Genomic DNA, 24,938 nt, shown 5'->3' on the forward strand with positions numbered 1-24,938 from the left:
CCACTTTTCAAACAAGAGAAAATTATTTATTCTCAGGCAACACTGATAATGCTTCCACCATTGGAATCAAGATCGCCGGCGTTAAAGTTTGGCATAGCCTGGAAAGCAGAGTGCCTCGACGATTGCTGCTGATCGGGTGATGTGGAAAGCTTAAGAGATAGTGGTGAAGAATCTACGGGTGAATTCTGGTTCAGATTAAGATCCGCCATTCTCGACGAAGGAGGAACCGGTATCACAGGTGTCGGACGGACTAGCTTCGTAGGAGTATCGTTGCTACCGCTGCTTCCAGTAAGCGTCATTGGATATGCCGGCACCGGAAAACCCATGTTGCAGTTTATCGGCGGTGGTGGTAAGTCTGCCTGAGTTGTGTTCTCCTGGAGGATTTGTTCTTCTTCATTCCCCGATCCCATGAACTATCCACCAAGAATAAGAAGAAAAAAAAGGTTTTATCAACATAAGATTTAGGTTTTGAAATTAAAAAGGGGGAAATTTTTTTCTGAGAAGTACCGTATCGGGGGTCATGTCAAAGAGGCTAGATCGGCGACGTCTCCGGTTGAGGTTGCTTCGCCGGAGGAAGTACTTCTGGGCATGGCTAGCGACCTGTGTAGGCGTACGAGTCTTGACGAAGTTTCTAGAAATACCTCTCCAGTCTCCCTTCCCAACCTTCTGCAAACCTAGTAGGAAAAGCCTGTGTTCTTCCTCTGTCCATGGAACTCCTGATAATAATTAAATTAATTTAATTAACTTTCAATAATAATAAAAATTGAAATTGAAGATCGATCTGGAAGTGAAATCACACCTCTCTTGCGCTCGCGATGGCCGGCGGAAGAGTGGACAACATCGTCAGAGGCGTAGCCAGAGGCAAGATCGGCGTTAGGATCGTGAGGTTGTTCGTATTGCGAGAGGTTGTTCATACTGACGACTTTACGCATAGAATTGTTGAGGGAATTGGAGTTGGAACCTTCGGTGACTCGTACACCGAAAAGCATGAACCCACCACCATCTCCACCGGCGGTTTCGGCGCAAGTGCGAGAGTTGTGGCCGTTATTGCCGCACTGAGAGCAGCAACGCGACATCTTCTTAGATTAAAGCCAACCAAACGAAGAGGACTTTTGACAAACACAGAGTTGGGTTGTTTCTGAACTGCTTCTCTCTTCGTTTGCTTTTTGGGTTTCCTCAAAACAAACGAAGGAATCTCAAATCGTACGATAATAAGCGAAGGGTACAGAAATAAAGGAAGGAGCGAGAGAGAGAGAGATGCAGGGAAGGTGAAAGGATGGAGAGGGTGATGATATTAGTAAGGGGAAGAGGGAGGGAGGGACTAGGGAGGGTTTTGATATTGTCCTTTCGTGTTATAACCAGAACATGAATCAGGACCGTTCAATCAAGCATCAAAATCTACAGCTACTGCTACAGTGTATCAATTTGAAAAATAATCCAATGTTATATAATGGGAATAGTGGAGTTTATGTGTTTAATCTCTGACCCTTCGTTTTCACAAGTGGGATGGAAAGAACGTGATTTAATTATCTTGGGAACGATGTTCTGCGGCAACTTCACCCTGCAGCACGGCTTCCTTTGACTGGAATGGGATACGGTCCTTAGGTCCTACTGAGCCGCCGCGGCAAAGCCCAATTCATGCCATTGCTTGGCCAATCCAAGACGGTTATTTCGTGGGTCCATCTCTCTCGCCCCATTCGATACGGCAGAAGAGATATGTTAGATTTTTTTTATTTATTATTATTTATTTAATATTATTCGTTGCGAGTGGAGTGGACTTGAAAAGAAAGAGAGAATAAAGAGAAAATAAAAAGTCTACTTGTTGTGTGTGTCTGAGTCTCTGAGAATAGTCAGAATTTTGTTTTTTTTTTTTAATAAATAAATAAAATTTCTGATCAAAGATGTCTTCCTCAACAGTTGAAAGATCCCACAGTTGTACGGCTGAGATAGAAAATTAGATGAAGAATTTAGATGATGTAGGAGTGAAGACTGTTCTCCAACGCACCTAGTACGAGAGTATGTCCCCACCACAAACGCAACGGCGAAGACTTCACCTTCAGGCTTCATCCCAAAGGCTCAATTCAAACCAACCCCCATTGATGGCCGAGTGTGGTAGGGGTCAAGAGGTCGACACCTGGCAAGTGCAACATCTAATGGTCCAAAGTCGATTGAGTCAGGTTTTTTTTTCTTTTCTTCTCAAACTTTGTACCGTTAAATGTCAAGCCTGCCAGGTGTTGAGCTCTCAGTCTCGAATTGAATTGCACTGCACTTTGTGTAAATCCATCGTCATTGGAAAGACTTCACATGCTTTGTATAAATCCCTCGTCATCACCTATGGGCATCATGTCATTCTCGTGCAGACATGGTTTGAGGTATCTGTATCATATTGTATTTTATTGATACATATTGGTTTTACTAGTCATCGATCTCAATACCGTGTCAATTGTCAATTGTCAATAACATATCGGTGAAATAGTTCAAACAAGGGGTAAAGCAGTCAAAATCTATTTTTAAGGAAAATCAAGGGCAAATTTGTCTGATCTGTACAAATAACATATCAATATCGTATCGATTTTGTAGGTGACTAATACCTGATCTGATACCATGCACTAGAACCATGTGTAGGGGGTTGCGTTAATCGGTTCAATTTCAATTAGAAGGTTCAAGTATCTTGTTTTGGAAAGAATAAAAAAAGTTATAGTTCAAAGTTAACAATGTATATTTAATCACTTGGATTCATAAGCATGAATATTTAACAAGTGTTCCAAATTTGCTTATGACTTAATGAAACTTTATGTCTTTTATCTTTGAAAATCCAATTGCTTCTTTTTTTTCATCATATATTCATATCTAAACAAGTTATAAATAGGATTGTTCCACATAGAACTTTCCTTTGTGGACCTTTGGCTTTTACAATGCTTTTTGTGGCAGCCTACAAACCCTAACTCTAAACTAGTAATACAATTTAGAGTAAATTAGGTTTTGTACTAACTGAACGGTTTCACCCTTGAAATCGAACTGAATCGAGAAAAGATTCCTTGTTTTAAAATCAAAATCAAACTAATTCTTCTTCAATTCAATTAGATGACCTTTTTTAAACTGATGATTTTACTTTCAATTTTTTATTTTGGTTCCAAATTGACACCCTTAGGAGAAGCATAGGAGCTTCTAGGCCAACGCAAGCCACGTGTGGTATTCCAAATTAGATTGTATGTATAATAAATCCACTGTCTTTGCAGTTATTCAGTTAAAATCATTGTAGGAAAATCATGTTTTGATTCGGATGAATGAGTTAAAAATAAAAATATATTCAAAATATAGTTAGACAAACAAGTTTTGACTCAGACTAATGGATAGACTGAATGTTGATAAGATTGACAGTAGATACAACCACTAAATGGTGAATGAATGAGACTCAAATTTTCATTTTGGAGAAGATTGCAACAACAGACGATGGAAGCCAGAGATGAGGTGATTCTCATTCAACAGAACAATTTCTCTTACGTCAAAAGGTTTTGAAGAGGACGAGTCGAATTGAAAAACATAGATAATTTTCCAACTATGATTCAAAAGTCTTGTTCTCTCTCCATAGTGTTTAAAAAAAACAAAAAAGCACTTGGACTCAGCTTGATTCAGCCGAATCACTAGATTTTATTCAATACAAGTAGGGTTTAAAAAACATATATGATTATTCAAGAATGTTTAAAATTTCTACAATAATTTAAGGGGAAAAAAATAGTTTTCCACACAATCAATGTATTATATACATCCACACTACCTCATGAATCTTTTATTATTTTTTATCTCTTTCCCCAATCAAAGGGGTCTCAGATGGATGGTATAGTTCTCTACACAATCATTGGTAGTCCTTATGAAGGATTGGGCTCCTCTCCCGCGTACCAACAAGCTGGAGATCATCCAACATGACAGCAGGCATCAATGCATAACCTAGGTGTCATTACGGCACAGATCGATGAAGCACAACTGAGATGTGATGGATATGCAATGGAGAGAAAGATGGAAATCCTCATTCCTAGCTCGATCCGTGCCATCTAATTGACACCTAAGCTACGTGTCGACGCCTGCTGTTGCGGTGGACGATCTCCAACTTGGGGGTGCATTGAACAGGACCGGAATCCAGTTCTTATGAATCTATCAGAAAAATTAAAAAAATTAAAAAAGATGAGAAAGGAACGAAAAGGAATGGTTGGAGGAGAAGAGTGTGTATGGACCGTTGGCTCCGAATATTCGGGGATGGTTTGAGAAATATCCTTGTCGCTATGGTGACGTCTCTCATGTACTGGACATGGGCCGGGAGGATAATGGGTCGTGGTAGTTAGGGCCCACTATCAGTCTCTCCTTTTCTCTCTCTCTCTCTCTCTCTCTATCAATGGTTGCATGTTTATGTGTGTGTGTGTGGTATTAGTGGTACCTTTTTTGCTTATTTTTTTAACTTTGTTTAGTTCCCTTATTAATAGTTAATTATATTCTAACCAAATATCTTAATAATAATAATTTACCTAATACTAACAACAATAATATTATATTGTATTTGAGATACGCATATGTGAGGAAGTGTGTTTTACACATGTGTTATTCACGTTCTCTCACTTTCTTCAACTTGAGAACTTTTTCTTTCTTTCTTTTTCCAATGGAAAATGGGCCCTTTTTCTATGGTGTTCTTGTAAATCCTGTCTACTACTTTGTTTTCTTTTGGATGGGCTTTTGTCGCGGCATTTTCCTATCCATATCGATGGAGGGTTACATCATTGATTGACACTTGAGACTTCAAAGAATCCACTAAAAAACTTTCCTTTTCCATTCAAATTTTTTTTTAAAATAATTTAGATTTTTCAGATCCACTTCACTCATTCTCCACCGTTGTTTCACACTTAATTAATCATTTGTTTAGTATTAATTTTCGGTTTGACAAAAATCATGGGCCCCCATTGGACCCTCTCTTTTACTAGTGTTTTCCTACCCAAAAGAAAATTATAAACAGCCAATAACAGGGAGCGAAATGGTATATTTTATGAGGAGTGAGAAAAGAATTCACATATTTAATGAGAAGAAAGAGATTATGAGAGAAAAGTATACACTGACACCGTGTACTTTCTTTTTCTTTAAACTCTTTGGACCACCTTTCCTATTGATTGTGACTTCATTTCTTTTATAAAATTTGTGTTAGATGCATTTGGATAAAATTAAATGAAAAAAAATAATAGAAAATAAAATATTCCATGGAGAAATCCTAACATTAATGAATTAAAATATTATTTAGGACTTGTTAATGTTTGTGTTACTTATTTTTATATAATTTTAGTTGGATCAAATGAAGGTATAATCAATTTGATCCATATTGGATATTATTCAGTAAGATTAGTACCTTATTTGAAGGCTATACTTGAATCGGATTTTAATCAAAATTTAATCTTTTTTTTTTGTAGAAAATTTTAATCTATTGACAACCCTAATTTTGGATTAGGTCCTCAAGTCATATATGAATTAGGATTTTATAATTCTTAAGTGCACAAGTAGCCAAGATTTATTCCTAGACTATTTAAGGGGCTTTTTGATTAGAAGTAAAGTGAATTAAATAGCCTAGTAGAGCGAAGTAAAATCAACATTTTTTATGAGTCCTTCTAGGTGGCACTATATCTAGTGAAGTATAATGCTTCACTATTTGCTACGTAGCGGTATATGAATTGGTCAATGTAATAGAAGACCCCACAAACATCTCAATGATCAAATTTTAATCCAAATTTTGTTGTTTTTTCTTATGAGGCGAAGATGGGATGAAAGTGATGGAATTTTCTTGAATGGCCAAAAATACAAGGACAATGAATAAAGTAATAGAACAAAACTCAAATAATTTGGATGGTTTGAGATCATCTAATATGCATCCAATGTAGTGAAAGTTATATACATCTTTATAAGAATAAGGATCGTTGTGTTGTTTGAGGTGGCATGGCCATGTCCAACGTAAATCTTGGGATGCTCCAATACAAATGAGTGATTTGATTCAGATTGAAGGAACTAAAATAATCCTAGAAGAAGTGAAGAAAGACATGCATAACTTAGGCTTCGTATCATGTATGACTTCAAATAAAATTGACTAGAGAGCAAGGATCCATGTTACTGATCCCATTTAATTGGGATAAGGCTATATTATTGTTGTTCTGTAACACAAATAAAAATTTTAGAAAGGCAGGGGAGGTCCGTGTATTTAAAGCAAAGGTCAAGGGAGGTCATAGTAATATACTAAAAGGGGCATGATTATCTGTGCCACAGTGCAGGCTGCCCCCACCCTCATGACCACCCTGCCCCTTTGAGTGGCAGGCCCATGTACGTGGGCGCACCCTGCACTGCAGCACAGAAAACATTCTCCCTCCACTAAAAAGAGATATATTTTGTTAAGTTCATAATTAACACATTTCTAATTTCTTTATTAGAAAGAAAATTAAAAGGGGGACGGGGGGTTGGAGGAGGTGGTTGATGTGGTTCATTTGCCTGCTCAGCTAGCATAGGGAGTAGGTATGACCACAAGTGTGATGGCAGTGGAACTACCTAATGTTTCCTCATAAGCAAACAGTATTGAAAGGTACATGGCATGTGAGTTCTGAATTCTAACATTATTTGTTGTCTTCCATTTCAAGCCTAAGCCTCTCTTTCCTTCTTTTATGCACTTCCCACCCACTTCGACCCAAGTACAGGGACAAAGAAAGTGATGCAAAAAGGTCATGGTATAAAAATATCAAATATGTATGGTTATGGCAAGGGTGTTGCATTTGGGGATTTTGGGAAACAATCGTGCTCATATTCAGAGCCAAACATAGGAGAATAAAATATTGGGGAAAATTTAAAGGAAAATTTCTTTGAGCCGTTGGGGTAGGGTACAATAGCATCTCTATGTATATCTCTTTCTTCCTCATATGAAATGACCTTACTGCCTTCCAATGTACAATATCATTTCTGATGCGGTATTTTCCTCTATGCCGCTTGCTCAGAGAACCCTCACCCAAGATATAAAACCAAAGATGGCAATGGACTAGCTTTAAAACGATTTGATTAGGATAAGGGGTGAGGGTTTCTAAAACTGTCAGTGTAAGAAAGAATCTACACATTACCATCAATTAGTGGTTTGAAAAATGTGTCATCCATGTGAACCCAACCCTACATTTTCAAAACAGATAAAATAAAAATACATTTGTGGAGCTCTCACTTTTGTGAAAGAGTATGAGAAAGAATCCCCACATGGACCTCCTACCCTTAAAGTTAAAGTTAGGGAACTTCATCCATAACCTTTTAACTATTGTTTTTACCTTTTTCTGATCATCGAAAAGGAATGTTTATTTCGATAGAAGGAATATGTAGCCATTCATTGATTGGTGTATGTTTGTACACCCATGATATCAACAACATATCCTTAGAGAAAGGCAGCCTCTCAATGTTTTAAAAATCGGACGGATATACCTAAATCTAGCCATCCAATGGCATCAAACCACGTCATCGGTCAGTAACAGCCTAGTATGGCCAATGGTCCATTGGATCATATCAGTACCCACTCCAGTAAGGAGTTCAACTATGAAACGGTGCAATCTGCCACGTAGGGGTGGATCAATCCACCCTCGACAGTGACTCACTCCTACAAGGAAAATACAAGAGTAGCGCCCACGGTTCTCATCATTCAAGGATCACACTCTTAAAAGGACTCCACGATTGATTCCCCTACCAGAAGGAGGAAACTTACTAAACGGGACTCTCCACTACTCACACTATATATACACAGGTATAACCCTTCACAAAGGTATCTTGATTACTGTTACTCTTAACTGTTGCTAAGAGAGATCTGAATTAGGCATCGAAAAGTCCCCCATCGGAACTAACCGCTTTTCTAATGTTCACTTTGTTCTTCTGTGCAGGCAGACTTGCAGGAAGACCCCCTTGACGGTTTCTTGATGCAACAGTAAGACTGATCTGAATCTCAATTCTGGGTTTTTAAACCTTCTTGTCTCTCCACAATCTTAATAGATTTTTTTTTAAAGTAAGATTGATAGATCAATTGGTGGATGGTGTAAGTTGCTAAAACTTAAATATTTCTCCATTTATTCCATTTACCCCCTATTTTATGTTGGTTATTTTGAGAAAAAATTTATAATTTTTTTTTCATAAATGTCCCTTAAGAAAAAAAATCCAATAATCGAAACCAATTGACGCCTTTACAAATACTTATAAATCTTCCACATTCTCTTTTCATATTCGATGTAGAACTATTTTTTTTGCCTTCAATGTGAAACCCCAACAATTCTTACTCTTACCCTTGTTATCTTATTAAAAAAAAAAAAAATTCCAAAGAAGAATTTTATCACTGTCATTTATTTTTATCAAAGGAAACTTTGAAGAAAAAAAATTATTCTAATACTTAATTTTTTGAATAGAATTATATTAAAATGAAAAAATTATCAGGATTTCAAGAAGTATTATGTAAGTACTTTTCATATTTTTAACATGTGGAGAAATTAACAGAAAAAGGGTAAGCTTTTTGCTTTGGGTCATGAAAAGGGTAAGCTATTAATGGTATGGTATGATATTATGCTTTTAGAGATTGTTACTAATTATATAGTTTGAATCATAAAGATAATAGAAAAGGTCACTAGTGTGTATTGTTCTCTCTCTCTAATATGTGGGCCTCTTGCATATGAACTGTGTGATGTTTCTTCTCTTGCTCCCATTGATTAGGTGTAGATTCCATTATACACCTATAGAACCATAAAATGGGTTTAGTTTCATTATTTTCCCACATTTTTTTTTGGTTGATATTTTCACACATTGTGTCGTTCCTTTAGATATCGTAACTTAGTTATAGAGCAATTATTATATTATATGATGAAGAAACAAAAAAAGAAGGCTAGAGGATCAGCAAAGGAAAGAAAAGCCTAAAAACTAGGTTTTGATTCGGGCGATTCATTTGAGTTAAATATAAAAAATATAAAATTTGGTTAGAGTCATGAAGACTTGCCCTGGTTCAAGAAATCATCAGGTTAGGTCTAAATCAGTCCGAGTTTTTATTGATTCTATGTTTTCGTTCGAATCATGTGAAAGTCATTGAGTTTGTTTTTTTTTTATTAGATCATATACTATTCATAGATCATAAGTTTGGTCTACAACTAGACAAAACCTTAGAATTTTTGTTTGTTGCCGTCAATCCTTGTCACTCGTAGAAGGAGAAAAAGGAAGAAAACATACAAAAGGGAGAGGGATAGGCACAATATTTGCATGTCAAATGCTAGCAGGTGGCACCAATCAGGGTGCGGGATGAGGCATCATACAAGAAGGGCAGAGGTCATTTCAAAGCTGAGGGAGAAAGAGATAGAAACATCGCCGCTAACGTATTAGGCATGCACACGCATACCCAGCCTTTTCACTTATCAGTATCACATCACCCGGTACTGGTTTTGCAAATGATCGATCCCAATATCGTGCCGATACCGTATTGGTGACACGATATAAACAAAAGATAAAACGGTCAAATATGTGAATAACCCATTTTTAAAGGAGAATTAAAGGTAAATTTGTCCGAAACTGATCCGATACTAATCCAATACCGTATCAGTTTTCGGGTTGACTGATACCCGCGGAGACTCAGTGAAGACTTTGCTCAAACTGATTGGTATGTATATAATCAGAGATTACGGAAAGATGCATGAAAGTGGGGACTACTTTCAGAAATAAACAACACGGCAGGACACCACATTAATTGCCAGTCCTTGTAAATTGTGGATTGAGGACCTGAGGTGCCTCTCTTGAGTCTTTTGATCCATGATACATCCTTTTCAAATTTTAATCTTAAATCTCTCTCTCTGTCTGTCTGTCTCTCTCTCTCTCTCTCTCTCAATGTCAGACAAGACTAATGTCCATTGAAGAACCTTGAGAGGTGGGGGACCCTTGAATCGTTATCCTCTCTTGTTACAGCACGGTGCTGTAACACAGCGTGCGGCGGTTACAGAGGTCATGTGACAACGGGTCCTACATGATGCACATGATCTCTGCAGCCGCCGCACGATTCGTTACAACACCATGTTGTAACAGGAGAGGATAAAAATTCGGAGACCCTTAGCTTTGAATCTCATTAGGATTCTAATTGATAAATGTTCCCTAATTCTCCACAGCTAAGACACCTTGGAGTCATGCACTCATACCTTGGGACCCTTTTCTATTCCCTGCCTATAAATCATCTCATAATTGTTTTGATAATGTTGGTTTTGTTTCTGTCTTTTATGAACCATAAGGTATAGATAGACCAGGTTTCCTATCATGGGGAATTCTCTATTTAGGTGCCAAATCACTGTATCCACGTGGTAGAAAGGAAATTTTACCAAGTGTTATGTGTAGGAATCATTTTTTACTGTTCATGAGGAAGGGAGATCACTGTCAGGTTGTGTGGTCCTTGCATCAGCACGTGCTAACTTATGCTATGCAGCCGGATAGAAAACTCAATCCCTTTTTTTCTATATAATTTTCTTCTTTGGTTGAGGTTGTTAGATGTAACTATCTAACTAAAGGAATTGTGGAGGAGGATTTTTGTTTGGATCCCTCCAAAGTTGGAGTAGACTTTATGAGTTAAGAGTTGATTTCGTCTTCCTTAACAAAGCCTATCATTCATGAATGTTACTAAGAAATAAATGTGAAGAACTCTTTAAGGGAAACAAAAGTCTTAACACCCCCCCCCCTCCCCCCCAATGGTTCTTGGGTTGCTAAGGCTTTCAAAATTACAAAACAACACGTTTTCAAGGGTATTTGACAAAGGAGCTCAACAACTAATTCTCCACTACTTGTCCCTTTCCTCCTTGATTAGTAATCTAATAATTGAAGGGTGAAGTAGGGCAATCAATGGATCAAATTTTGATCAGTTGGTAGATACCAATCTCCAAAACTTTACCACCTGCATGCACATCATAGCATCTTGTAATGCTTTTCTTTTTTGATCCATTGGTGGAAGCCACATATGCACTTCCATTTGCTCCTTTTGGTTTTCTATATAAAGAGCAGTCGTGAAGACACTTCTTTTGCTTTTAAGACGAGGAAAAATAGATAACATATTCTATTTAAGCAACCCATAAAGAAAAATAAAAGTTAGGACTGAGTTTTCCTTCAGCCAATTCATTCACCAAGGCGGGTTCAGATGCACGGGAGAGGAGATATATTGAAAGGGTATTTTAAAAAACATACTAAAATCCTATAGGGGTTTGTGAACCCTAGAATGGTGGCTGAACATTCACCAGGCGGTGAAGGAAAACTTTGTCCTAAAAATTATGTGAGAAATTAATTATCCTCCTTTGCTACTGTGGCTTTGGCAATATAAAGGCAATCAAATTATGTGATTAATATCTGAGACGAGATCCATTCAATGGTGAGTGCTAGATATTGTTCTTGATGCACCAAGGTCTGGAGAGGGTCTTGGTTCTCCCACTCCGCAAGTCAGAGAAGGTTGTAATTTTGTGGATAGGTGGATCCCAAGGGGATCTCGCCAAGTGTCAAAACAAAGTATTGAAAAATACGAAAAATCCATTAGTTGTTAAGTACCAGTAGATGCATGTATGGACAGAAACGAAATGCATACCAATACACAAGAGGGTAGAGGATATTTGATTGAGGCACATGACCAATCCAGACCACTCCTTTGATAACCAACTGTCACAACTCGCAATTGCTAAATCAGATCTCCAAGGTGCAAAAATAGTTTTTTTTTTTTTTTTTTTTTTTTATGAAAGTGTAATCATACAAACCACACACCAATCCCAAAAGGTTAAGTGCAGAAATAGTTGGCCCACTTAGAAAACCTCTCGAAGCAATCCCACCTAGAAATAACTTTCACTAATAGTAAAAACATAAGCTTGAGGCTGTGGCTGGAAGTAGGAAGAACCATTACAACACCTGCTAACATTTTCTCCACAGAGGCTGATCATCATTCTGACCATTGGATGGTTGAGAAGATTTAAATATGTCAAACATGATGACGAATCTCTCTCAACTAAATCTTTATTTCAAGAGTCCAAACCTTTGTTTTGACAAATTGTTAAACGGCTAATTTACACATACCACCCCTGAGGTTTGACGAAAGTATGATTTTACCTCCTAGTTTTGAAAAATTCTGCGTAGCCCTCTGAGGTTTGCAAACAATAACAAATAAGCCCATTTCATCAGTTCATGACTAACAGTGTTAAAAACATGGGGTGAAATGACAAAATTATCCTTATAGAAAAAAAAAAAACCTACAACTACTCATCTTCCCCAAAAAAACCTGCAACTCACATATCTTGATCCTCAAGCAAACCACCCTGAAACCAATCAAATTGGATGGTAATTGTAATGGATTAGTTTAATCAACTGATACACTATCAACCTCTTCTTTTTTTGGTTTTAATTTGTTCTTCTTTTCTAGGTTTTTGTTTGATTTTTATCTATCAATCACAAATTCTGGATTCTGAAATATGACATTTGAGGCAGCAAATTAAAATCGATAAAGAGGTGTCACTCTCCGTCCGTCCCCTACAGTTCTACTTCTACCTTACGAGTCGACTCATCGTCTCATTAATTGATATATTTTTCCTGAGTTCCTGACTCGAGGCTTTACTCTTTACTCCTTGTTCTCTTTAACCAAGAAGGAAACCAGAGCTCTGATTTAACATCAATGGCGCCAGCGTAAGATCTCCAAATCTCAATTATGTTTTTCTTCATTGTGTCTATGGGGGTTGTCATTGGTGTTACCCATTTTCTTTCTTCTGGGATTATCTGAATTTCATGCATTTTCCTTTCTGGGATTCTCTTTTCTGCATCTTCTAGATGATTGGTAAGCTAATAGTGATTTCCCCCCCCCCCCCTTTTCGACCCAGAAGCCAACGAATGGATCCACCTCCCTTCCAACCTCTGCCTAATCGTACATTTAGGTTACGATTGATCTTCAAAATAGGGGTTGATTTGGGTGGTGGAACCCTTGGATTAGGATTACCTATATGCATGGATACTGTCTCCAATTAGGATCTCATGTCAAAACCAAAGAGCAGCAAGGAGTTCAATCACTTCCTTCTCAGCTTGGTATTATCAACAGTAACACAAACAGTAGTTGGGTAGAAGAAGAAAAAGAAGAGAAGAAGAAGAGAAGAAGAAGTAGAAATCAAAGGAGGATAGAGATGCACACAAGGCTCATGGCAACCATTGGTTGACCTAACAAAATTTCATTCCAAAAACTCTCAAATCTAGTTTGTCCAACGCCTATCTGCATCATTTGGTTTCCTAACTAGAGCGGGACTCTCCAATATCTCCAATTATTAGTCTCAGATTTCTGATTTTGCTGAGATATTCTACTTACATGATCGACCAATCAACCAGAGTTTTACGCATAACTGAATTGTTTGGGTTGAGTTTTTGAACATCTCTCTTTGAAACCCTAATTTAGGGCAGAAGCAGAAGTGGAATGGGGAGGAAGACGAGTTGCAGGTGAGCAAAGGGTTCAGATTTGGGGTTTTTCTCTAATTTGAAACCCTAAATTGCCAAGGGCAATTCTGTCAGTTCAAATCTAAATTTTAACGCAGTTAGTCATGAACTGACAGAATGGGCTTATTTGTTACCGTCTGCAAACCTCAGGGACGTACGCAGAATTTTTCAAAACTGGGGGGTAAAATCATACTTTCGTCAAACCTCAGGGGTGGTATGTGTAAATTACCCATTGCTAAAGTCTAATTGAACTGAAATTTGACAGATGAGAAAGATTAATCAGTCAAGTCGCATGAAGGAAACCTGCTCCTAATCAGCATTCAAGGAGCATCCCCTGGCTGGATGCTTGGGATTCCACCTTCCCCTCGTGTGCTCTGGGTGCCCCCTTGTGTGTGTGTGTGGGTGGGGGGGGGGGGGGGTAAATAACAGATTTAATTGAAGGGAAAAAAAAATAGAGGAACAGCTAATATACTTTTGGCCAACATAAACATGGTAATTACAAATCAGATCCAAAAGTATTTGAATTTTTTTATCCAACCAAGCAAAACAGAATAACAGGTGTTGATCCAACTAAATATCAATTGATCCTGAAATCAGAACAGGACATAGAATAAACCCTAATCAAAATCTTCTGCAATTTCACTGAGGATAATGAATCATGTTTGCTGAGGATTAAAAGAAGCAAATAGAACTAATTCACAGTGACTTCATGTGAATTGAGGAATTTTTCACACTAAATGATTGAAACTTCCACTGTCATGTTCTAGGAAAATGAAGGGTTGTAAGGTAAATAGAGGCTAAAAGACATTGAAATTTGGAGTTCCCATCAGCTCCTTCTTGAAGCCCCATTCCATGCTTTTTCATGTTTTGACCTGTTTCACTCCGATAACAAAAAAAAATTTGATCCCTCACTGCCTATTTTGACAACTAATCAATCTCATGCTGAGTAATTAACACCTTAGTTTCCTCTTTGACATGGCTTGAAAATTTTCCTTTGATGCTAATAAAATAGATCCAATGTTGCACTTTGTGCAATGAATTGAGGAATGAAGACCTTCACATCCAAGGAGACAAAATCATGGTATGTGGAGATAACTCTAAAGACAACTCACATATATTATACCCCATTTGCACTTCAAGGACCCCAGTCACCTTGTTTATTGGTCCATAGCAATCTCTAGCACAGCACTCCACCAGGATCCTTAGGGGAATGTTAGCAACTAATTTTTAGTCATCAAAGAATTATGCATTGTTTATATAATGGGATCCATATTATGCACAGGTAAAGCTCTTTAATTTTTGAGAGAAATACTTCAACAGAAAATCATAGGATTTCAGAAAATGCTGACAAAAAATTTACTTACAAGTGTTGATAAAAGAACTGCTCTTCTCCAGCTAGGAACAGAAGGGAAACCTTCTTTTTTTCCAACTAGGTGGATAAATTAGTGAGCCAATCCACTGGGGATCAATCTAACTGAGCGTGGTGACCAAACGCTGCAAGCACTTGATACTTTCAATATGCGTTCATTTGGGATGACTGTTCAGCTCAGATACATTTTACACATGAGAGACTCTCTCTCTCTCTCTCTCTCTCACCCCCCACCAACCATACACAAAAAATATGCCTCAGCCATGATTTAATGTCCAGCAGAATTCTTTCTGGTGTCTAACTGATCCTGATTTCTCTAAGTTCTCTCAAGGGGGTGACAATATCCCAACCACAACTGAGCCCTGGAAAACAAAGCAGTGCTACTGTTAATCTGTCAGATTGCACTTGTCACAAGCTTTGTTCTTGTCCCAATGCCTGTTTCAGAATCTATATTAATATGCTGGCCATTATTGACATCAGTCATGGATATTCTCATGCCAGGAAGAGGAAAAATGGAGTTATTAATAGAAACCAACTCAGTTCTGGACTCATCTACTGATGATTCAGAACCTGTTAGAATTCGTTTGAGCTGTAGTCTGTGGCAGATTATTCGGCCCCTGTTCCACCCAGGGAAACAGAAGGACGCTGACACATTATCCTTAAGAAATGAATAGGCCAACTTTGCAACAGGAATTTCCCGTGCCATGGAACTTTTCTCCATCACCCCACGCCTGGTAAACAGGAAATTAGAACCATCAGCAAAGGTAACCAGAACCTGCAGAGACATTTAGCTAAAAAACAGATGTTATCAGATGACACAGCCATCCACTATTCTGATGGACCTTCTTTCGCTTTCTCAGACAAATTCTCTGATGGTCCAAAAGGCTGCACATATTGCATGGCTGTGATCATCCAATCAGATCAATTCTAGGCATACAAAATGCCGGATATCCTGTGTGTTTGTCGTGACTATGTACCTCACATGGGCCATATTTGTTATCCAAGAGAATGACAATTTGAGTATCCAAGAGGGAAAAGAAAGACTTACGCAACTACAACTGCTGCCAAATGAGGAAGATCTTCCCCATTTTTGAACATGCAATATACATTATTGAGCCAAACTGATATGGCTGTAAGAGCACCACCTACCGACATCCTGTGAAGAAAATGCAGTTCAATTTTAGAGGAAATATTCACAGGGTACAACCTGCAACCATGACTATCTGATACAATACCTGTGGACATCTACAGACCACATGAGCTTGCTTTTCCGGAACAACTCAGGAAAAAGGCCCCGCTTTGTTGCTTCATTGAGCACTCTTGCTGCTCGTTCCTTCTGGCCCAGCCACCACAATGCTTCTAGAACAGCATTATAGAACCTCAAACCCAAGCCACAACCTTCAGAGTTTAATTTGTCAAAGACATACTCAACCATCTGCCAATTAGAGTCATCATCATAAGCTCCCTTGATCATCTGTCCTATCACTTGATGCATATTGGATACCCTATTAGTGGCCATCTCCTCCAGTAGCTCATGTACACCATCCCACCTGAAAGCTTGATCAAGTTTAGTAGTAATCCAAATCGTAGTAAAAGTAAACCTGAAAAGAATACAAGGACAACACACCAAAATCGAGATTCATATAGTATAGGCAAACTGCTCATTGTATTTCAGGACGTTGCATGGCAATTCTAATATAGAACAAGAAGTATGTAGCACAGCAATTCTCATGTAGAACAACAAGAAATGAGATGCTCCAATGAACAGAACCCGCCTCCATGTAAAGCATGACAACAAAGCAAAATCATGCAATAATGTTACTGAGTTTGAACATATAAAAGAGAACTGATGGTACTTTTCGATACGAAAATCTAAAAAAAAATTTCAACTACCCACTTTCAACTTGTACTGTAAAGACTAAATTACCACTGCAGGACAGGTGTCATTCTATCTGTTTACTAAAAAATGAAATTAGAAGCCACCTAACCGCCCCCCCCCCCTTTCCCGGGGGTGGGGACAGGAAAGGAAATGCTCTTTCAAGCTCTTATTGGTGCATCTTTCTTGTCAATTACTGCATTTGAAACAATTGGCGAGTAAGTTCATAAAGAACATTAGAACAAAGATCTCCATTTTCATTCCTACTCATGACATCATAAAGTATTTTTATTGTTCAGTGTACTGATACGAATTAGCAAAAGAAACAGTAATTATACCTGCAGTATTTGACTTTGAATGCCAAGAAAAGAAAAGAAATACACAATAAGACAAAATTCATGATGACACAATGATTGTTTTATGTGTCTATCTCTATCCTCATATTCAAAAATTTTTGAATTTTTTCTTTTCTTGGCATCCAAACATAGCCTAACACTAAATTGTTTCAGTACTTCTAAAATAATTCTCAAGACAGCTCCAATATTTGACTTTGAATATCTTTGACCCATTTGCTGCAAGTAAACCCTCCATCCCCCCCCCCCCCCTTATTCCCTCTCAGGAGTTTTTTTTTTTTTTTTTTGGGGGGGGGGGGTGCAAAGAGGTTGGGTTTGTATGTTCTCATGCGATGAAATGAATAAGAATAGTGCCAGCATATGGGTGAATCGCTTTAAAACCATTTGGTCAAGTCAATGACTCTTGTTTGATGGCGGTTTAATTGGGTAATCTAAGGAGGTGGGTCTAGAAGGTGAGTTCTCAGAATTTTGTTTATCTATATAAGCAAAAAATTCACTCTATGGCTATGGAGAGGAGCTTCTATACACGACCCACCCTTTTTTAGCCACATTCCATGTCGGATAGGGCCCAAATTTTTGTGGACAGGTAGACCCCAATGTGGCAAGATCTCATGCTCACATGTGAAGTTTCAGCTTTGCCATGTAGCAAAATGAAGTAATTGAGAATTTCAGGAGCATGGAAAGGATGCATGGACAAACATGGGAGGGTATATGATTAGATTTGTGCCTGAGATTGACACATGAGTACATGACCTTTCCCTCTCTATCCAATGGTCAGAACTGCCATATCCTTTGTCACGTAGCAGAACTAGTTGGACCATGAATGCAGCAAATGGCACCATTTCAATTATAGTACTCAATAAAATAAAATGAGATATATTTCTGATATTCCATTTTAAGTCATCATCCCCCAGGCAGGAATTCGAAAGTTTATCTCTTTACTTTGAGTGATCCCTAGTAAATATTTTTTACCAATATTAGGTTATACTCGTTAGGACCCCATTCTAATGGAATGTTATACTTGTTAGGTTTTAGAGGAGAAAGAGAAGAGAGGAGAAAAGCTCCAAGGGAGGCAAAGTTCAAACACGATTTGGTGTAATGTGTTATATCTCTCAACTTGAGACAAACAGCCTTATATTGAGAAGAATATCTAATTACACTCAGGCCCTTAGCCTAATACAAATAGGACATAAAATACATAAGTGTCTAAGTACAAATATACCCCTGAAACTAAGTACTCTTAACACTCCCCCTCAAGCTGGGTGGTATATGTCATACATACCCAGCTTGTCTAACATAAAACTGAAGTGATGAGAACTAAGTCCTTTGGTGAATATGTCTGCCACTTGTTCACTTGTCTTCACAAAAGGGGTACAAATAGTCTTAGACTCTATTTTCTCCTTGATGAAGTGCTGTCAACCTCAACATGCTTTGTCCGGTCATGTTGGACCGGATTATGTGCAATACTTATGGCTGCCTTGTTGTCACAGATAGACTCATAGGTTACGCGTCTCAAACCCCAATTCTTGGACAAGTTTCTTCAACCACAAGATTTCACACACACCATGAGCCATGGCCCTAAGTGCTTCAGCACTTGACCTAGCTACCACAGGTTGCTTCTTGCTTCTCCAGGTGACTAAGTTTCCCCCAACAAATGTACAGATCCGGAGGTGGACCTTCTATCGAGAAATAGACCCGGCCCAATCTGCATCAGTATATACTTCAATTCTCAAGTTACCATTCCTAGAAAAGAGAAGACCCTTTCCAGGACATGACTTCAAGTACCGAGGATCTGTAGAACCGCATCAAGATGTCCCACCTTGGGTGCATGCATAAACCGACTCACCACTCCCACAAGATAGGTAATGTCAGTGCAGTGAGGGAAAGGTAGATTAACTTGCCTACTAATCTCTCGGTATTTTTCAGCATCCACAAGCGGTTTACCACAATCTTCCCCTAGTCGTGATTCTCGCTCAATGGGGAAGGAGACTGGTTTACATCCCAAGTAGCCTGCTCTGTAAGGAGATCAAGAACAAACTTCCTTTGACAAACATTGATCCCTTGCTTGGATCTAGAAACCTCAATCCCCGGAAATACTTCAATGGACCGAGGTCCTTGATCTCAAGCTGTCGAGACAAGTAAAGTTTAAGCTTTGAGATTTCGGCTTCACTATTTCCGTGACCACAATGTCATCAACATAAACAATGAGAGCCGTAATAGTGCTGTCCTTCCTTTGTATAAACAATGTGTGATCAGCTTGACTTTGAGTATATCCGTTTTGCAGGAGAGCTTGTCTAAATCTTTCAAACCAAGCCTTAGGAGACTGTTTGAGTCCATAAAGAACCTTCCTAAGACGACACACTTTCCCTGTCACCGGTATGCTTGAACCTAGGAGGAGGATGCATATACACTTCTTCTTCTAGGTCACCATGTAAGAATGCATTCTTCACATCCGGTTGGTACAAAGGCCAATCAAGATTTGCTACCATTGAGAGAAGTACCCGGATGGAGTTGTGCTTGGCCACCTGGAGCAAAGGTTTCCTGAAAGTCAATGCCATACACCTGTGTATAACCCTTAGCGACAAGTCTTGCCTTATATCTCTCCACGGTACCATCGGACTTGAACTTGTGTGAATACCCATCCGCACCCAACAGGGACTCTCCCTTTAGGGAGCTCAACAAGGTCCCAAGTATGATTCTTCTCAAGTGCCAACATCTCTGTGTTCATTGCTTCTCTCCATTTTGGACCTGCCATAGCCTCGCTACATTCTTGGGAATAGATATGGAGGAGATAGCCACGAGAGAAGGCTATACCTATAAGGGAAATAGAATCATAGGAAACAAACTTGGCAATGGGATTAGTACATGCCCGAGTTCCCCTACGGTGGGCAATAGGAAGGTCCAAGTCCGAGGATATAGGGGTAGAAGAAGGTATACTGTCTCGATGGATGGAGACTCGGGGATGAGGTGATGAAGAAGGATTTTGGCAGTCTTCTTTATAGGCAGCCATGAAGGGGATTTCTCCTTTCCTTCGTATACACCCCCCCCCCCCTCCCCCCCCCCCCCCCCCCCCCCCCCCCCCCCCCCCCCCCCCCCCCCCCCCCCCCCCCCCCCCCCCCCCCCCCCCCCCCCCCCCCCCCACTACATTCTCTATACAAGGCTCCCCTCATGTAACTTCTCTTTCCCTTGTCAATCGAAAAGGTGAAATAGGAACAGGATAGGAGATAGGAAGTGAGACAGACTCGGGAACCTCTTCACCTGCAATACCACTACCAAGCGATAAACACTCCCCCGAAGAGGTGGTGAAAAAAAGGTATGGTTTCAAAGAAACGGACATCTCTCGGAGAGAAGCCACCGACGAGTGGGAGGATGATAGCATTTATATCCTTTGGAGGTGGAGGAATACCCGAGAAAGATGCACTTGAGCCTTAGGATCCAATTTAGTGCGGGCAGATTTGCTAACATGTACATAACAAATACAACCAAACACCTTTGGAGGGAGAGAGAATGAAGAAGACCGTGAGGGTAGGGACAGAAGAGGAACTTGAAATTGTAAGACACTAGACGGCATGCGATTAATAAGAAAGACAAGATGAGTAGAGCATCGGACCAAAAAGTTTTGGGAACATGCATGGTAAACCAAAGGGACCTAGCACTTCAAGAAGGTGGCGATTTTTTCTTTCACCACCCCATTTTGTTGTGGGGTATCAACACAAGCCACCGATGAATAATGCCATGGTCGAAAAAAGGTTTCCAAACCACTATACATATACTCCCCACCTTTGTCGAACGAACAATTTGGATCCGGGTTTGAAATTGGGTATACACTAACTCATAGAAATTTGTAAATGCAACATGTACATCACTTTTATGTTTCAACAAGTACACCCAAGTAACCCGAGAATAATCATCAATAAAAGAGACAAAGTAGCGGAAGCCACGCAAAGAGGTAACGGGAAGGCCCCCAAACATCAGTATGTATAAGATGAAAAGGTGAAGTCGATCTATTACCATTGGATGTATAAACTGTTTTACAACTTTTGGCAAATAGACAAGGTTCACAATGAAAAACATGAGAGACTGGAAAGGAAGTAAACAAGTGAGGTAACTGTTTCCTCATAAGAAAAAGAAGGGTGTCCCAACCGACGATGCCAAAGCAAAATATCCTCTTGAGTACGTCCACCTTCTAGCCCACAAACATAGGATTGAGGTTGTACAACAGAGGAAGCACCGTTTCAAAACATATAAGCCATCGCTTCATGACCCATCGCCAATCACCTTCCTCGTCACCAAATCCTAAAAAGACAATGGGTAGGAAAGAAGGTGACAAAGCAGTTCAAAGATTTAGTCAATTGGCTAACGGAAAGAAGGTTAGTAGCAAAGTTGGGAACATGAAAACAGACTTCAGGGTAAGCAAGGTGTAACCTGGATATCTCCCTTACGGAGATGGAAGAGAATGTACCATCGGCAATTTTTACCTTATCTTTCCCGTAACAAACAGAGTAGGAATTATACACTGGGACCTACCACCATATGATCCGTGGCGCCCGAGTCAATAACCCAAGGTGTGATGCGGAGGAGGAAGAGGCCTCGTAGTGCAAGAGAAGTAGGAGCCGCAGTGAACCGTCCGAGGTGGGCTACAACCGGCGAAAGGCAGCAATGTCACCGGGAAAGGGAGGATGAATCGCTTCAATGACCCCAACATGAGCCTTAGGCCCCTTTTTCCGCTGTCCCTTCGATCCCCAGTGGAACCAGTGGGGCTCCCATGGAGATCCCAACGAAGTCCTTCGTATGTCCAGTTTAACACAATGGTCACATAAGAATCGGCTCTTCGAAGACCCCTTAGCAGCCCCCTTATCGCCTCCTTAGTGGAGTCCCGAGGGATGGAAGAAACAAGAGCAGAAGCACTCAATAGTGGTGTTGATACTAGTCTCCATGGCACCCCTACGGGTTTCCTCACTCTGTAGATATCCACACACCTCCTCCGGTGAGGGAAGACTAGGTCGGCCAAGGATTTGTACCCTTAGAGGCTCAAATTCAGGATTCGAGCCACCAAGAAGAAATAGTACCCTCTCCTTCTCAAACAACGTGTACCTTGACTTCATCATCAGACACAATCGAAGATCTCTATAGTGATCATACTCCTCCCACGAGCCCACAACAAGACAATAGTAGTCGAGATGCTTCTATCACCCTGGCGTAGGCTAACAACTGTTGGAGAAGTTGGTACACCTTTGTAGAGTCTCCAACACGATCAAAGATACGGGCTACACTGTTCCAAATATCTTTGGCAGTCTCTTTACCCATAAACCTCCGTAGTCAATCTCGAGGCTTCATTGAGAAAAGAAGCCAAGCCATCACCAGTGAGTTCTCGGTGTCCCATTTGGAATACCCTTGCTCGGTAGGAAGAGGTGCCTTGATGCTGCCATTTATGTACCCCATCTTTCCCTTACACCTAAGGATCGGTTTCATGGATCGAGACCAATCTAGGTAATTGGTATTGTCCAACTTGACAATGGGAAGTGCACATTGGTGTTCTCATATGAAGGGACAGAGGATGATGCGCAAGTGGGTCTACTGACAAAGGCAAGGCTGTTTCCTCATTTTTGTCACCCATATTTAACTCAAATCAAATGCTTAATAAGTCCAAACAACAGTATTTCAACCACAGCCACTGCTCCTTGAACACAAGCAGTAAAAGCAGGCAAAAATAGAGACCAGAAAAACTGAAAAAAGGCTTGTAAAACCCAAGCGAAGCAGCAAACAGCAGCAGAGCAACAAGGGTAAGTCTTCCTTACCCAAAACGATGCTGTATGGCCCATAGAAAGCAGCAAACAAAGCTCACACTAAGAGCTGGATCACTCCAAGAGCTCGATGCGGAACCGGGAGAAAAAACTGTCTGGCCGAAACTCAGATTCTCTCCTCTCGATGCTACCAGCGAGACTTGAGAGGATCAAATGATAGGAAGAAGACTTCCAAACGATGCTAGAGCATCTGGTTGCTCCCTATTTGGTTGTCAAACAAGGAAGGAGAAGCTTGGTGAAGATACCCCAAGGTTTCCTTCGCAAACCAGCAAGAACAAGGGGATTGCAGCTCACTCCAGCCTTCCACACAACCTTCAAACTCCAGGAAGAAAGTGCTCGATACCATGTTAGGTTTTAGAGGAGAAAGAGAAGAGAGGAGAAAAGCTCCAAGGGAGGCAAAGTTCAAACACGATTTGGTGTAATGTGTTATATCTCTCAACTTGAGACAAACAGCCTTATATTGAGAAGAATATCTAATTACACTCAGGCCCTTAGCCTAATACAAATAGGACATAAAATACATATGTAAGTGTCTAAGTACAAATATACCCCTGAAACTAAGTACTCTTAACAATACTCTCTCTCAGGAAAATGTTTAACACAAAAGAAGACTGATATCTGAGCAAAAGCTCTTAGAAAGTCTTCCTTATACCCTAAAATAGTTAGTCTACAAGGCCTGCCACCACCCATGGCTACAGTTTACAGCCTATACATGGTGCATAGCCTGACTTTCATATAACTGTCCCTAGAGAATCGAAAGGTGCCATCTTGAAATGTGGCCACCTTCAGAACTTGGTGTCGTATACCAGTGGTTCAACTTGTCTCCTCATGGAGAACAATTTCAAGCCCAGTCTCTTTGCACAATCCCTTGCTCTGTTAAAAAAACTGCACAACATTAGCATCTAAAACAAAGGAGTTGATCTAACTTCATTAGGCCATCTGACCCTCATCAAAACAAAGGCTGGGTGCAATTTCACTCAAAGAATCCTGTAAAAGTAAGAACAAAACATTAAGAAATGGACTATAATCAGGATCACCTTCTAAACAGTTTCATCACCACCATTACCATTATTTGACCAAGAATGTGGGTCTATTATAAATGATAAATTTACTATTCTATTCCTAAAGAACAATGCAATATTTCAGAATTTGTCTCATTATACTTCAAGATCTGAATTGATAGGTATTCTATTGCTAAAGGGGGATGTTATTAACATACAGATAAATATTCATAAACGAAATTAACACGCACTTGTACGATTATCAGAACATAATAAAATTCAATTCTATGAGTGAATAAACGTATCCTTATACTCAGAATAGAAAAAAATAAAAATGTATGCAGTCGTGGAAGAGCATATCTCTCTGTATAAGTAATGCATGTGAAATGTGATTTCCAATTGACATTGTTTTCTTGCATTACAATGACAAAATCTTATGTTTCAATTCAGTATACTATGGTCTTTCAAAACACGCGTCACCAAATCTAGTAGATGATATCTTCACCAAGGACCATTAGATTGAGTTAATGTGATGAAGTTACTGGCAGGATTTCAATACTCAAAGCCAGCACTTAGCTATGTAGCAAGTAAGTCAGTAACTGTGATAGGACCATAGTTCAAAATCTCGCGAAATTTCGGCGATATTTCGCCAAATTTCGTATATCTCGAGCTGTCCAAGATATGATACCAATCCGAAATGGAAAAATACCATATTTCGACGATATCTCGTGAGATATCGTCGCAATATCGTGGACTCACGATATATCGCGAGATATTGAAAAAGTCGCGTGCAATATTTCGGAAATTTCGGAAATCTCGGTAATTTCGGTAATCTCGTTTCGAAAATTTCGGAAATCTCGGTCATTTTGGCATTTTACACCCACAGAAAAATACCATATTTCGAAGAAATTTCGGTATCTAGGAAATTTCGGTCAGACCGAAACACCGAAACGAAACGAGATTTAGTACCATGGATAGGACTCATGATTGTCGCAACAGCCTTTTGAAAATTGTTAGAGAATTATAAGAGAATTACTATAA

At 39.5% G+C, this 24,938-nt stretch overlaps 2 protein-coding genes across 2 annotated transcripts in view; both read right to left on the reverse strand.

Annotated features, from left to right (window-relative positions):
* LOC122670598 (transcription factor MYB1R1-like) lies at window positions 1-17,209 on the reverse strand. The gene is made up of 4 exons (XM_043867541.1): window positions 17,199-17,209; window positions 800-1,082; window positions 508-716; window positions 1-413 (listed from the first exon to the last, which is right to left on the reverse strand). The coding sequence occupies exons 2-4, from the start codon at window positions 1,074-1,076 to the stop codon at window positions 33-35; spliced, it is 867 nt and encodes a 288-aa protein (XP_043723476.1). The 5' UTR covers window positions 1,077-1,082; window positions 17,199-17,209; the 3' UTR covers window positions 1-32.
* The window catches only part of LOC122670597 (pentatricopeptide repeat-containing protein At1g74850, chloroplastic), a 16,294-nt gene continuing 6,125 nt past the window's right edge, over window positions 14,770-24,938 (reverse strand). Inside the window, exons 2-4 of the mRNA XM_043867540.1 lie at window positions 16,099-16,413; window positions 15,912-16,019; window positions 14,770-15,594 (exon numbers count right to left, since the gene is read on the reverse strand). Coding sequence (XP_043723475.1) covers window positions 15,258-15,594; window positions 15,912-16,019; window positions 16,099-16,413 — 760 coding nt within the window. The 3' untranslated portion in view covers window positions 14,770-15,257. The remainder of the gene's footprint in view (window positions 15,595-15,911; window positions 16,020-16,098; window positions 16,414-24,938) is intronic.

Source organism: Telopea speciosissima, chromosome 8 (genome assembly GCF_018873765.1).
Source record: "Telopea speciosissima isolate NSW1024214 ecotype Mountain lineage chromosome 8, Tspe_v1, whole genome shotgun sequence".
Taxonomy (NCBI): Eukaryota; Viridiplantae; Streptophyta; class Magnoliopsida; order Proteales; family Proteaceae; genus Telopea; species Telopea speciosissima.